This window comes from Perca fluviatilis, chromosome 6 (genome assembly GCF_010015445.1).
Source record: "Perca fluviatilis chromosome 6, GENO_Pfluv_1.0, whole genome shotgun sequence".
In the NCBI taxonomy this organism is placed as follows: Eukaryota; Metazoa; Chordata; class Actinopteri; order Perciformes; family Percidae; genus Perca; species Perca fluviatilis.
The window spans coordinates 17370047-17385540 of NC_053117.1; the positions used below are offsets into that span (position 1 = coordinate 17370047).

Genomic DNA, 15494 nt, shown 5'->3' on the forward strand with positions numbered 1-15494 from the left:
ATAGCTAATGGGTTTTGAGATTGCATTGCATTAGGCATTAAGCTGCTGCAGCTCCCTGACCTGAAATGATCTGGCTCCAGTGTATGACCTATGTAGAACTATTTGTCTGGATTTATGTTGAGCAAATAGTTTTACATCATGACCCGTGCTAAAACGGCTGTGGCATATAATACTGCCAGGTGATGTATTGCTATGATATAGAAATGTCCCCCCAACTTGTGTCCAGTCCAAAGGCTCAGTCCAGACCACAGGACACCTTCATCCAACAGATTGCATAGTATTCCAGATAGATAGATCGTGGCAGTAATAATAACTAAATAATCATTTAGGTAGTTAGAGGGCTATGCCTATACTCATAGAATCGGGAGTTACAATATGTAACTTTCGTTAATTTACTATTTTATAAATAATGTTTTTTCAGCTTTGTTACATTTATTTTATTCTTGAGTCCCTTCTGTGGCGGCAGAAATGCTGACAGCAACCTTTTGTAGTGGGCTGTTATCAGATACATGATACACGGACAGTGAACCGTGAACAAAATGTAATAGAAAAACATACTACAGCGTGACAGCGTGATGGAGAAAGTGAAGCTGCACCTACCAACAAGAGAAAAGCAACTCAGGGCAAAAATGGATTTGTAAAAAAGAAAAAAAAAGAAAGAGAGCGCGTCAAAGAAACAGTCGACATGAGTGAGCGAAAAGGAGCCTGGCACATGGAGAGGCTGAGGAGGACGGGACATAAAACATTCAGGCAGTTTGTTTGACTTTAATGATGCCACGTGGGATGTTGCGCAGGATGCTGTAGGCATTGTGTGTTTCTACAGAGGGCCTGGGTAATTGGGAAGTGAGTACAGAGGTGTACAATCATGTCAGTGTTTTGGTATTATGCTAAGGAGTGGGTGTTTGCTTCTGTAGTGCAGAGTGATGTGGCGTGAATGCGTTTGCATGTCTGTCATGTGAAACAGGTTATACTGATGATGACAACCCTATCAGGATAGGGATCACATTTGTCTGGCTATTTGTAAGGCTTTCTTTGTAATGTATCTTTGGATGTCAGCTCTTTCAAATCAAACACAGACCAACATACTTTGAATAATACATCATAGAGGTGCAGACGAAACATGCATTCACATATATGTTTTTCTTTATGTTTATGTTGCTTTGTGTGTTTGTGAATTGAGCTTGCTACTGTTCACACATCTATGTGCTGTGTGAATATCTGTTTTCTACAGCCTCACCACGACTAGCTCACACATAAAATTGCATTTGAACACTCAAGGGAAATATGCTGCCGGTCTGACCAATATCAGCAAAATATAGCTCCAGCCGGCTGCGTTGGAACAATGAAACAATCCAAATCACTTGTGAAGGGTAAGAGGGTCTATACATAATTTAATGGAAGGTAAACTGTTAATGACTTGATGTTCAGATGTAGATCTCCATCTGCATTTTTGGGGTTTTGCCGATATGCGTATATATGTAACCTGCTTAGACTATAATCCTCACAACCATCACAACATTAAAATGTCCTACCTAAACTTTCTTCCTAGATGAAAAGGAGTCCGGGTTCATGAGCCTAATCTTAATGCAGCGCTCTAGCGCTAGAAACACATGTCTGCTGTGAGTAATTCAACAGTCTCTAACAGTTATGACCACCTCTTCCCAGGTAGAACGGCTTGAAATCACTGACATGTGGTTGGTGGGGCTGCCTATTCCTGGTCTTGCCACAACATCTCAGTGTTGTTTCAGGTCTGAGCTGTTTGTTCAGGCCATTTCAAATCCATTAAGTGTTTGCAATGCCCCTATGACTAAACACAATGATAGCATGATTGCATATCACTGGCTATTACTGTGAGGTTGTGACACGGTCTGGGTTATTTATACGCTCTGCTCTTGGAGGGATATTGGTTAGAGTGGCCATTCTTACAATGAGTCACCAGTATCTCAAATGTATGTATGTATGTACCTAATGTCTGCACATGAGTGTTAAAGAAAAAGAGAGCACAATGAGAGAGAAAAGGCTCTTTAAATCTGTGCATGTTTTAGTGTATAAAGTATGTGCTCACATGCATTTTTTACACAGCACTGCCAGTGCCACAGGGCTATTTGCTACCTTCAAGGACAGTGTAATTGTTACAATACTGCTGCAATTCCCTCAACAGTCTTGATCCCGGTGTCTAATCAACAGAGGAAATGTCTTACTTTATATGCTCCAGACCTTTGTATGCATTTGAGATCTTGCTTGTTGGTATGGTTATATTTGGTAATCGTTAGTGGTTTTGGCAATATAAAGGCCCTGAAGTCCACTGTGTAGTCAGTTACATTTTCACAGCTGTAGCTGTTAATAAATATATTTTTGCCTGTTTAAATTAGGCTTAATAAGCTCTGGAAAGCATTGAAATGAAAGTATAAAAAGTTATTTGATGCTTTTCTTCACTGTTTAGCAGAGAGGTCTGGATCTTTCAGTGTCTGATGACGTAAGTACCAGTCCCGTACAACAGCATAACAGAACTGTACATTTTAAAGGAAGAATTGAATTGTTTAAGGGCCACGACTAACGATCATTTTTGTATTGAATATACTGCTGATAATTGTATCGATCAATCACTTGAAATGTCCGGAAATAGTGAAAGATGCATGCAATAATTCCACAGAGCCCAAGATGACCTATTCAAATTGCTTGTTTTGTCAGACTAACAATTTAAAAAACTGAAAATGCTCGGTTAATACATGACAAAGAAAAAGCAAATCCTCACATCTGGAACCAGCGAATTTTTGGCAGTTTTGCTTGAAAAATGACAGAAATTATTGATCAACTTTTAGGTTTAGTTAATTAACTTCAATTAATTATTTTCCTGACGTCCAACTAATCAAAATATTGGCTAATTGTTTCAGCTCTAGTTATGATGCATATATGGAGAGTTAACACATCCTGTGACACTGGTTCACTTATTCATGACCTGCCTTGTTATATATAAGCATGATAAATATGTCCCAGTCATTACTATACTGGGATCTCAACGGGCTAGAAAATATATTTTTGAATAGGACCATGACCTTCTTGATAATTTCTTAAAAGTGACTGTGAAAAAAACGTTGTTAAGGATGCTTCACATTTGTGTTTCCTGAAGGTAGTGTGTGAATTACTGCTACAGGACATAATCAGATCCAGGATGTTGCCTATGGTTACATGCTGAATATTTTCTCACAGCAGTGAATGTTTTTCAGAGGGGAAACGGGTTACATCACACCATCCAAACAAGTGGCTCTTTCTTTGTAAAATAACAAGAGAAGATGAACAGAAAGGATTTGATGTAGAAGTTGTTATAAGGCTCATGCTTTTACCCAGAGCACTTCATACTGTATACAAGACACTTCATGTTTTAGGAAAAAGGAAAGGGTGAAATTGTCAGAGGGTAAGAGTTCATTCTAAACGTTGTCTTCTGCAGTGTTCCTTCCAGCTTCCTTTTGCAATAACTTACAGTAGAGAGTGCATACTAATAAGACATTTGTGTTCCTCACCTTGATAAAGATCTGCATCAAAATGTAGACAATCATGCCGATTTTGGAAAATATTTCAATCCTAGTAATGCTATGTCTTGGTATGAGGATAGCCTGTGAAAAATCTGAAGTGATTCAGTAAAAATGCTATTACATTCTGCTTAGAGTTCATTTGTGCATGTGTCATCAAAATTTGGGTTCAATTGCACAATGCATTCTAGAATGGCCATTTTGTCAAATAGTTCTAGTTGCAGGAAAATGGTAAATAAAAAAATAAACTGACAACTTTTTTAGTTCAAACAAATACGGTATGTTATGTACTCAATTTGTTGTGGTGTAATCTGCAATTCTCAGTGTAATATTTGTGTGTAATTTAAGCATTTTAAGTGAACTGCCTTTCCGACTGAGGTATTTTCCTTCTAACTGCCACATATAAGTCTGTAGACAAAGGTCTGCCCATGGAGGATATTTTCAATGATTCCTCACTCAAACAAATACATTTTTCACTATTAGCGCTGAAGTGACAGACGTATGTTTCTCAGTGGTCATTAAAAATGCGAAGGATCACCCCAATTACCCAGGCAGTGGCCTTTTAGTGACAGGGCTTCTAATTAGTGCGAGAAGTATCTATCTCTGTGGAGAAAACTGAGAAGAGCGAAGGAATGCTGTGAATGAGAAAGAGTGGGTCAAGAGGCTCTAAGAGGGGTCTTTATGTATAATTGATACGTTGGTTTAAGTATGTAAAAAATGTATGTAATTTGTCTCTACAAATGTAAATTAGAAAGGAAACCATCGCTGCAATAGACTTATTATACATTACCCCATTAGTTTAGACAGTTTAGACAAAGTTGGTGAACATAAACAGTTCTTTTCTTGTGTTGGATCCCTAAGCGCTAGTACTACTCAGGATACACCACTTAGAGTTTTTTTCATTAGCAGAAAAGAAGAGTATATCTTAGTGGACTGTTTAAGCTTTCTTTAACTTTATTTGCTCTCATATATTTTACTTGTAAATTGCCTTATTTCATAGTAATGCTAACATTTCTGAACCGGAAAATGAGCTCAAGCCCCCAGAATACCATCCTGAATGTGGTCACATTGTCAGTGAAGTTAGACTCCCATTTCTCGGGGATAAGCTTTAAAATGTTCTTAAATAGAAACTGACTTCAGCTTCACAAACATAAATATATGAGTATATAATATATAAGAAATATGGTCTTGATTGTTTGCAACATCACATTAAGTTGTGGATTTTGTCTAGAATGCATGATCTGGTAAGAAGTGGTAAGAATAAATGCAACCTCAAGCCATACTAGTCCAATTCATAGGAGTAATTTCAATTCTGTTTTAGTCTGCATTTCTTTCTTTAGGTTTGGCCATTTCAGGTTAATGGTCCTTTCCTTAATACTTACTCAGTACTGTATTATTGCTGCCCATCTGTTCTGCAGCTATGGAAGACTAGACAGCTGTGTTTATGTATATTTTGTCAGAGGTTGAGCTAGACGAGGCAAAGTGTCTTTGTTCCTGAAAATAAGCTTGTTGTAAATGTAGTGCCAGAATGATTAATGAATAACTGTCATCACCATTTATTTACTTTACGTACTTTATTTGTCACAGACTATCACAAATGTGTTACAGTTTTATTATACTGAAATTCCTTATTATTCTGCCCTACTTTTTGTATCAATATTAATATTCACTGTATAACAATAAAAAAAGATTTTGTGTGTGTGTGTGTGTGTGTGTGTGTGTGTGTGTGTGTGTGTGTGTGTGTGTGTGTGTGTGTGTGTGTGTGTGTGTGTGTGTGTGTGTGTGTGTGTGTGTGTGTGTGTGTGTGTGTGTGTGTGTGTGTGTGTGTACGTGCCTTTGAGTACAGTGTGTGTGTAACACAGCATCGCTCCTTAGTCACCACAGGCTTCTTCATGTGAAGTGAGTTGTTGTCAGCTGTCATCGGGCGTTAAGAAAAATAACAGAATAACCCCAGAGACTTCTCTAAATTTTTAAACAAGTTCACCAGAATTACAGGAAAAGTGAGGCACTTTTGTAGTCAACCAGAAATGATGGGTTTAAGACATAGGCTGTAGAAAAACATGCATGTGGCATATACTGTATAACATCACTCATACTGATGGTCTCTGAGGGTGGTTATTCAATTTTGGGCAAAGACAGTGAGCATGGGTGGATATAAAGAAGCACCAACCACCACTTAATTAGTGTAATATGACTCCTGTCAATTAAACAAGAATGCTTCAAAATGTATCATTCTTTAACATGTTTTCAACCATGATATATGTACGTCATAAAAGATTATGACTGAATGACTCATAGGAGAGATGCTGGCCCTATATGGAGCCTTGAGGAGCCATCATGTTGTGGCCATTAATGATGTGCAGCTTTAGCATTGGCTTCAGTTTTGACCATGCAGTGTGATGGCCACTTAGTTTAAACATATAAAGAAATAAAAGCAATATTGAATATTAAAGCTGTATATGTGCATTTATAGACCAAATTGCAATTGAAAGTGAAATCTGTAAATGAATCATTTTGAATATGTAGTGCTATGCTGGCATGTAAACACAAAAGCATAACTTAAACATACAGTACACATACAAAAACCTAATTTGTGGAAAATGAGGAAAATATTTGAAATAGGTCCACTATTGTGAAAATGGACTCTATCAAACATGTCAAAGCAAACCTTAAGATGGTGTGTAACATGTCTATCGTGCTTAGATAATAATGAGCCTGCTTTGTCTGCGCTAAGCAGGATCTATGAAACCATTCATCAATTACTCTTTCTTAGCTCTCTCTTCTCCTCTTGTTTCTTCAAGACATTTTTATTGGCACCATATTGACAGTCTGAACAGGGTTGACAGATTGGATCTGAAGCGTGAGGATTGATTAAATGTTCCATTTGATCGCAGACTTTCTGAATAAGATGGATGGCCCTGACAGAAAAGATACAAGGGGGTGACTTGATCCCCATGACTTGCATGCACACACAGCTTGTGCACATACACAGACACAGATGCACACATTTAAACTGAAATTAAGCTATAATTTCTTGATTTTGCCTTTTTGTTTTTACTCCACAGATAAACCTGCAGAGGAGAATGAGGGTCACAGGCCTAATTACCCAGGGTGCAAAGCGTATCGGCAGCCCAGAGTATGTCAAGTCTTACAAAGTAGCCTACAGTGATGACGGGAAGACCTGGAGAACATACAAAGTCAAGGGCAAAGATGATGATATGGTGAGACACAAGTGGGCACACAAACACAATGCATACACACCCCTTGTCATCTCTCCACTCTTTCCCTTTAGCCTCTCACTCTGTAATACACAGTCGAAGTCACACACGGCCACACTCACACACATGCACACACAGCAACTGGAGACTGTTCACTCAGTCAAGGGCAGGGTGGAGGACATGATGAGATGGCTTTTTAATTAGCTAGCACACACCGGGCCCATCTTGCTGCCCCTTACCCCCCTCCACTTTTATGACTTCTAGATTGAATTTTTATACTATTTGGGGATGAACGGCCACCAAATAGGCCACATAGCTTTCTATCATTCCTGACAGCAAACCACGGCCGTCCTCCATTTTTGGCCAAGCTCCAAATGACCCAACGTTCTTTTCTAAATTTGTTACACTGAACAATGAGTCCGGACTTGAATATTCTGTGATCTCAGTTTTGTGTGTCGTCTGTCTTGTTTTTAAAATTGGGCATACAGAAAGCAGGAATGTGCATAATTGAGTATAAATTTGTATACAGTATTTTTGGAGGTGGAAGTTGTAACCGTATGTGCAGACTGGGATAAATACCTGCACAGTAAGACCTGTCAGTGTGTTTAAGGAAGTTACATGCCCTGATTCTTGATCTAATATAAGTTGGGTACTTTTGTTCACATTGACCTGTTGCCACACAGTGACAGCTCCTTTTCCCTGTAACGCCTGAAAACACACTGCTCCGTCTCCCCCTTGCCTTCTCTGTCGCCCTCTCGCTAAGCCTCACACATGCAGTACATCAGTCACTTAAATCAGAGAGTTTCTGTCAGACTATCTCAGGTCATTTGGATAAAACTCTCCAGAAGGTATAGCCATATAATTGGAGCACTAATTTAAAACACACCACTGTTCTTATGAATTACGGGCTCAAATGGTGCAAGAAATTGTCTATTTTTCCCTGTAATTCCAGCTCATTGACCTTGAATGACAGCAATTTGTTGAGTGTGGAGTAGACACTAGAGACCGCTCCAGATAGACTGCTACATTACGGCAAAACTGATCTGCTTCACTATCCTCCCCGCCCCCATCTGCTGTTATTTCATCCCCTGCAACAGATTTTCAGAGGAAATGTCGATAACAACGCTCCATCAGCCAACTCCTTCACCCCTCCCATTGCAGCCCAGTACGTGCGCATTTACCCCCAAGTCTGCAGGAGGCACTGTACCTTACGCATGGAGCTGCTCGGTTGTGAGCTAACAGGTGAGTAAATTGGATTTATTGAAAGTATAGCCCCTTTTATATGTAGCATCTCATTTTAGAGGGGTCCTATAAACACAATAACAAAATTATAAAACACATACAAACAAAACAGCATTACATCAGAAACATACAAATACACAGGTACGGACAGCTTGCTCGCCCTCTCTCACCCACAGCCCCAGCCCTCAGCTGTTACAAGAAAATCTGATACAATCACCTGGATAATAAATCAATAACATCAGCATAAAGAGTAATTGAAGCAGTTGGTCTTCAGTACAAATAAACAGAAGATTGTAAGTACACACAAATTAAAAGCATAAACAGGTTGTATAAGATAAGAAAATAAAGATGTCCTGAACGGTCAGGAAGGTTAGAACAAATCTTTTTTTTTTTTTGTTGTTCCCAGGCTGCTCTGAACCACTGGGAATGAAGTCAGGCCATATCCAGGACTACCAGGTCACAGCCTCCAGCATCTTCAGGACGCTCAACATGGACATGTTCACTTGGGAGCCTGGAAAGGCCCGGTTGGACAAACAAGGCAAGGTCAATGCTTGGACAGCTGGACACAGTGACCAGTCACAGTGGCTACAGGTAAGATGTTATCTGTAGCTAAATGTGTTATCTGTTGCAGCTACTGTAGAGATTTGATCAATATATTAGCTGGGAAATGAACAGCAGACTGCCAGGTTCTTGCAGAAAGCTGGTTCAATCTGCTGAAGGATTAGCTCTTACCTCCCTGGCATAGTAATTGATGGTGTGTACATGGTAATGCATGCCAATGGATTCAATTATATTTCATAGGGAAATACTTCATTGGTGTGTACAGTGTGAGTTGTGTGCTAAATTATATCTTAAAATCCTCCCTCTATTAGCTAGCTCTCCATATTATTCTTAGAAACAGCCAGTAATAGTTTTTTTTATAACTTTTTTCATTCAGCACCCACACTGCCTCTGTTGGAAGAGTTTATCCCTGTTATCTTTGGCTGCAGCCTAGGCTTTCTATCTCTGTGAAAACACCCAATCCATTTGTTTTCATTTCAGTAACTGATGGCTGAAAATGTCTCCTGAAAGGGACAAGACACATCTTTAAGTGAACGTTTACACCTCAGTCTTTCTGCTTAATAATATGTGAGATTGATGGAGGCCTAGGGAGTTTAAGATACATATCAATCAGACTCAGTAATGCCCAGCATGCCCTCACGTATGGCCTCATATATTGGATTTTTATTTTTGTTCTTTTAAGATAAAAGGCAGTAAACGCTATCTGCTTTTAGAGTAAGAAACCACATATTACTTCAAGCTGTAAAACTGATACCATAGAAGAAATTGTGATGTGGATCATCTTCTCAGGGAATTGAAGATCAGAGTGATTTCTTGGCCTTTGTGCTGCACTCGCTCCATGCATACCGCCTCCCTAGCAGTGACACAGTTAGCGCTCTGTAGTCACGCTGACTCGTCTGGCCGTTATTAGATTGGTCGGGTCTTGAGTCAGATATGTTTTTTATTACGCTGAAAGCTTTTTGCCCAGGGTGAGGGTATGCAGGGCTGTGAGTTGGAGGAGACAGGTACTTAGGCAGCCCCCATCCAGGCCAGGGAGCTCTGCTAAGCAAAATTGATTGCTGTGGGTAAAGGAAAACTTGTGGTCTCATATTACATGCTGTGCCGGCAGGAAAGGGGAGATGCTATACAGACGCAGTGAGAAAATCAATGGCTTCCACTGCCGAGGCCCATTTCTGCGCACACAGGCATATACAATATCTGACTTTTGAAAAGTAGACATTTAGAGTTATATACTGTAAAGTGCTTTTTCACATTTATACCGATACAGCTGTTGGAGCTAACCACTTTTTTATATTTAGTGATGGTCTTATATGCATCTGTTCAACTCCCACAATCAGTGTTGTCTTCATACTGGTTGCCATGGCAAATAATTGATTCCCAGTGACATTATTGAATGACTTTAAACCTAACAGATTAATGGAATTAATCAGCCTTAATGACAAATTAAGTATTCCTATTAATCAAGACAAATGCTCTGGTGGGCAGTGGAAACGGTAGGACACTCTTTACAGACATTGAATAACAAACTGGATTTATTGATGCATAGGACTGGACAAGATCTCTTTTCAGTTTCAGTTTTTGTTCTTAAACAGTGGAGTCATGCGCAGACAGATTTTGTCTCTAATGCTACGCTAAATACTTATTTACCAATATGTATTCCAGCTTTACTCGGGAAACGCCTGTCAGAGAAATTGACATATTGCAATCCACTTAGGGGTCATGTTAATTATAGAAATACACTCGAAACTCAAACATCCAATTAATGATTTCAGTGTTAATAATTTGATCATCAAGTGGAGACAGTAGTTTTCAGCAGATTAAATACTTACAGAATAGAAATGTTGTGCCACAAAACACTGTAAAATCTTAACAAAAAGACCAAGAACGGGACCTGTTTGGGAACTGTCCAAGCTAAAGTTATCGGCCTGGTAGGAGATGAAATTACACAGAGGGAGACGGAACCAGAATATTTCAAGATGTTTTTAAGAGAGGAGCCGAAGCTGTCAGACTGAGCAGCCAAGTGTTCCAGCTGGCATAAGCTGATTAGTTAATTATGCACATTAACATGTCCACATAGCAAAGAGAAATTGCCAGAGAGACAGTAGCTACTTTTCAATTTCACAGTGTCCCTGTTATTGCAACACATGCACTGCAAATTTTCTGGCAAGTAGTGTTCCAGGACTGTGGAGAGTTTTTTGGTGGATTGTGGCAAACATTCATCAGACAAAGGAATAAGCATGGTTGGAATAGTGTGATTGTGTCTCTTCATCTCACATCTCCTAACTGCATTGCAGTCAACAAACTACTTAGCAAGGATTCACTTTCCTGGATCATGGTGGTCAATTCTGAATCACATCTCATGGGTAGCACCTAACAGGTTCTATATATCGTGTGTGCTCTGCCCGCTAACAGCCTTCGCTATTGGTTTACCCTTACTCCCCCGGGAGGAGCACAAGTGGCAGCTGCACTTCGCCAAGTGTTTTTGTTCCTGCCATGCTAGCCCGGAACCGGAGGTGGAGGGTCCAGCGGCTCAGCCCAAATTTTGCATGAGGTCCACGACCTTGATGCGTTATGTCACTTCTGATGATAATGTCAGTATATGAGAAATCTCCAGTGTCAGTTTGCATGGATCGGGCTGCACCAGAGCCGAAATGAACAACGCAAGCTCCACATCCCCGCACTGGAGGGAGGTGACGTTCTGAGACTCTTCCAGCAACCTCCACTATGGTTTGCGGCCCCTCATTACGTCTAGGTCTTCACAGACACCTCCCTGACCAGTTGGGGTGGGACCCTCGACTAGGCCAGCGAAGGAGGCACGTGTTCGAGCGCCTTCTTCCTGCTGGAGCTCACAGTGGTGCAGAGGGTGCTGCACCACTTCGCCCCCCAGCTGAACAGGAAGCATGTCATGGTGAGATCAGACAATACCACAGTGGTGGTCTACCGCAACAGAAAGGGGGTGTCAAATCCCCAACACTGCACAGGATGGTGGCATCCATCCTGTCCGTGGCAGATTGACATCTCTGCTCTATGAAAGCCTGCCAGGTTCCGCAGTCCCTCAACATGAGCACTGTGTCCTCTTTGGTTCTTCCTGAGGTCAACCCACACCCCACACCTGCAATTGATTGAAAATTCTGTTGTTAATCAAAGTAAGTTGAAAAAAATCATAGGTCTCAAATACCATTCTTCTGAGGAACTTTAAGCATGTTTTCTCACACCCTTATAATGTAAGCCTACAAAACCCCGTGGTAAAGCAGAAGAAATTAAAAATATGGTCCTTGAGTTTGCTTTGGTTAAGTGCCATGTTTAAGCTTTGTACACAAGATTAAACAAAATACTAACACTTTAGTTAAGCTACAGTAGAGTGGCTGGTTCCAGTGCCCCCTAAGCTTGTGCTGTGCAGACACTTCTTTACAGAAGAGATGTATCACTAAAAGCACATATTACATATTCTTTGCTAAAATGATATGTTCCACACAGCTGCAGCTCACATCTTTCTTTCACATTATATCATTTTAGATCCTTTTTTCCACTCAATATCTCTAGCAACCACACTGCTATGTAACTCCACTTTTGGCTAATGCCTTCCACTATTTCCACTATTTCCGTAGTTCGCCAGTGCAGTGAAAACGAGTACCCTCGCTAGGCTTCTGCGAACACGCTGTTTTATAAGCAAAGAAAAAAGTAACATGAATACGTGCAATTTAAATCAGTCCAATAAAATTGCCAACCTAATTTTATAACGCATATCATGTACATCTGTACTATAAATAATGATGGGTTGAAGGTTTTCTTTATATAACATTCCAAAATGTAATGTAAATGTGTATTGTGTAAACATTGAAAGTCACTTAATTTGCAACTTGTTTTATTTATTTGTAGCCTGCAAAGGTTACAAAACAAGCTATGGAAGTAATTCCATTCTGGTGATTCATTTGTTATCCCCTGCCTCTGAGGTTTTCACACCCAATTATCTCCTTAAAGTGATAAATATGTGTTGTGTGTGGCTGTGGCACCCTGATAATCACCCCTGCTTCTGATGACGCAGAGTGAGCTCAAACTTGCGTGTGAAAACTTTAAGAAAGCTACAGTAGCCCCTATGCAAATGGTTTATTGGTGCTAATGTGAGATTCATCATACGGGTACAGCCATTATCACACATCATTAATTTAGGTACCTGATTAGGTATGGTAAGTCATCACACATAAGTAGATAAAAGGCCTGCATACATGTATTATGTATTTGCATGCAGTTGCACTTGTGTTATCAGTTTTACTTGTGTTATCCCCGTCTATGGAATAACTAGATTTCTACGCAATTGCCCCTGCAGGGATTAAATAATAACCATTTTCGTACTTAAGTGAGCAAAGATTGATGTTTAGATGATATTGCTGTCACTGTTTGGATTCAAGCAGGGTTGGACCCTAAAGAAAACATCATGTTGCAGGCAGGATTAGAATTTGGCTTTTTTTTTTTTTTTGCGAAGGCAGAGCAGGAAAATCTCACACATAATAATTATGCAAATGACAACTGTGAGAGTGGAGGTTTGCATAGGCAGATGCTGATGAGGTAAATAGTGGCAGCTTAGCAGCTAAGGCACTGCCTGCACATGGAGGAAAGTGTATATTTGCTGGAACACACGGGACCAAGGAGAAAGCACAGTGGGAGACTATAAACCTGAGAGACTAAGACAAGTGGAGCGACTTAAGTGAAGTGACCTATCACAGTCACAGCTGTATAGGTCCTGTTGAGTGTTCCTGCCAGTGGTATTACTGTAGCACTAGTTTAGCTGCATACATTTCTTTATTGACAATATCATAGTTTATTTCCACTGGTTAGTTGCAGAGGCATGCAAAGGAATGGAGTTTCTGAATATTGACGAAATGGTAGTTACCTCATTCTGAATGAATACCATGATGGTCAGGGTGGATCAATATACACTAGGTGCTATGATGAAATGTTGCTGGAGCTCCATAGACCCACTGTATCGCCCTCAGGAGTGTAGGTGAATAATGTGAATAGAGTGTAAGAATAATAAATGCCACTGCCACAACAGTGTAGTTTTTATTGGTAGAAGTTGGCAATCCTCACAGCTGTGTGACAGAACGAGGTTGCTGCCATTTATTTCATGACTTTGTTGGTAAAATCCATCTGTACAGTAAATGGCCACCAGAGATGATGAAGCTGATGCTAAATTCACTCTTGCTGATTCCGATGTATTCAACCATTAAAGTCATGAAATTCATTTCAGAAATAGAAGTTAATAATTCGGATGAAAATATAATATAATCCTAAATAGTGTTGTTAACCCTTACCCCTACCCTAACCCATCATTTGAGGTCTGTGGTCAACAGCTTAGTAAATTTGTATTACCAGAATTTGAATTTACTGCTAAAATGGTGAATCAGTTTCATTGTAAATTCAAGACATGTTGAGCATGGTCTTGAAGGGACCTGCAGAAAGGGTTAAGATTTTCCATTTCAGACACAAAAGACATAGAACTAGTGCTGTCAATCAAGTAATTGCATGATTGTCCATAGTTAACTCACGATTAATCATGAATTATCGCTAATTTTTTAACTTTCAAAGGGATATTTTTCAAGTTTTAATGCTCTTATCAACATGGGAGCGGACACATATGCTTGCTTTATGCAAATGTTTATTATTATTATGGCAACAATCCAAAACAATGACAAATACTGTCTATAATTTTCTCCAGAATAACCTCAAAGGTACTGTATGCTCAAAAAATACGCTTAAATATGGCCAACTCAAGCCCATCAATCAACAACAGATATTGAACTGATGCTTGGTCAGCAAGTGGTACTTGAGACTTGACGTACTCTGGTGGTAACTCAATTCACATCGACACTACTATACACGATAATAACTTTAGTCTTGTCGAAAGAACCATGTGGAGGAACTGAATCACCTTTAAAAATAACCTTTTCTTTTGTTCTTTTCTTTGTTTCTGCTAGCCATTCACAATGTTGCTGCTGCATCCCTTCCTGATTTTCCAAATACGGAGAGACCCGAGGCCCAAATCACAGAACGCGCGTCAAAAAAATTAGTGCCTTTAAAAGGAATTTGCTTTAAGTCGTTATTATCATGTTCATTTTGACAGCCCTAATTAGAACATGTCATGATGAAGGACATTGTTGTTGAGTGCTTTGAACACAGCAGGAGGGTAAGAGATCCTAAAAGAAGTCACCAGGCACTGTGTTGTTTGAATGCCACCTTCCATTCATTGCCCCTATGAATAAATGTGAGATGATTGGGAGAGAGAGAATCCAAGCTTTAATTTGAGATAAAAGACACAGGGTGGTGGTTCTTGGTGGTTTTAGTGTTTAAAACTATATAGTCAATGCATGAGTGAGACCTGTCTTTACCTATGAAGAAGAAGCCAGTGCGGGCAGGCAAAGTGGAAGGATGGATGAACTCAATGTATTTCTCATTTTTGGGCCTGCAAGTGTACGGTCTAGGAGGAGTAGTACAGAGACTCACTGCTGCATCAAATATCAAGATCAAACTTTTAAATGCACAATCCATCACAGACAAATCTTGCCTCATACATGACCATAAGTGTTTGGATATGATGTGCCTTACAGAAACCTGGCATCAACCAGATGTTTATTCTTTTTTTAAATGATAACTGTCCTCCTGGCTACTGCTACTTACAGAAAGCCCGCAGCAGAGCGCGTGGTGGTGGTCTGGCTGTCATCCACCGAAGTGATTTGATCTTGTCCCCTATAACCCTGCCTGAGCTGTCTTCATTTGAATGCTTTGCATTTAAATGTAAGCACCCTCTCTCCACGACGGTACTTCTTATCTACCGGCCACCCAAACCATCTTTCATCTCAAGAGATGTCCAGCCTTCTCTCAACCTTCTGTACAATGTCTGCCAATATCATCGTACTTGGAGATATGAATATTCATGTCAACTCCT

At 39.9% G+C, this 15494-nt stretch overlaps 1 protein-coding gene across 2 annotated transcripts in view; it reads left to right on the top strand.

Annotated features, from left to right (window-relative positions):
* The window catches only part of LOC120560947 (EGF-like repeat and discoidin I-like domain-containing protein 3), a 128948-nt gene that overhangs the window by 84399 nt on the left and 29055 nt on the right, over positions 1–15494 (top strand). For both annotated transcript variants that reach the window (XM_039803855.1, XM_039803856.1), the window contains exons 6-8: positions 6596–6751; positions 7846–7990; positions 8397–8581. In XM_039803855.1, coding sequence (XP_039659789.1) covers positions 6596–6751; positions 7846–7990; positions 8397–8581 — 486 coding nt within the window. The remainder of the gene's footprint in view (positions 1–6595; positions 6752–7845; positions 7991–8396; positions 8582–15494) is intronic.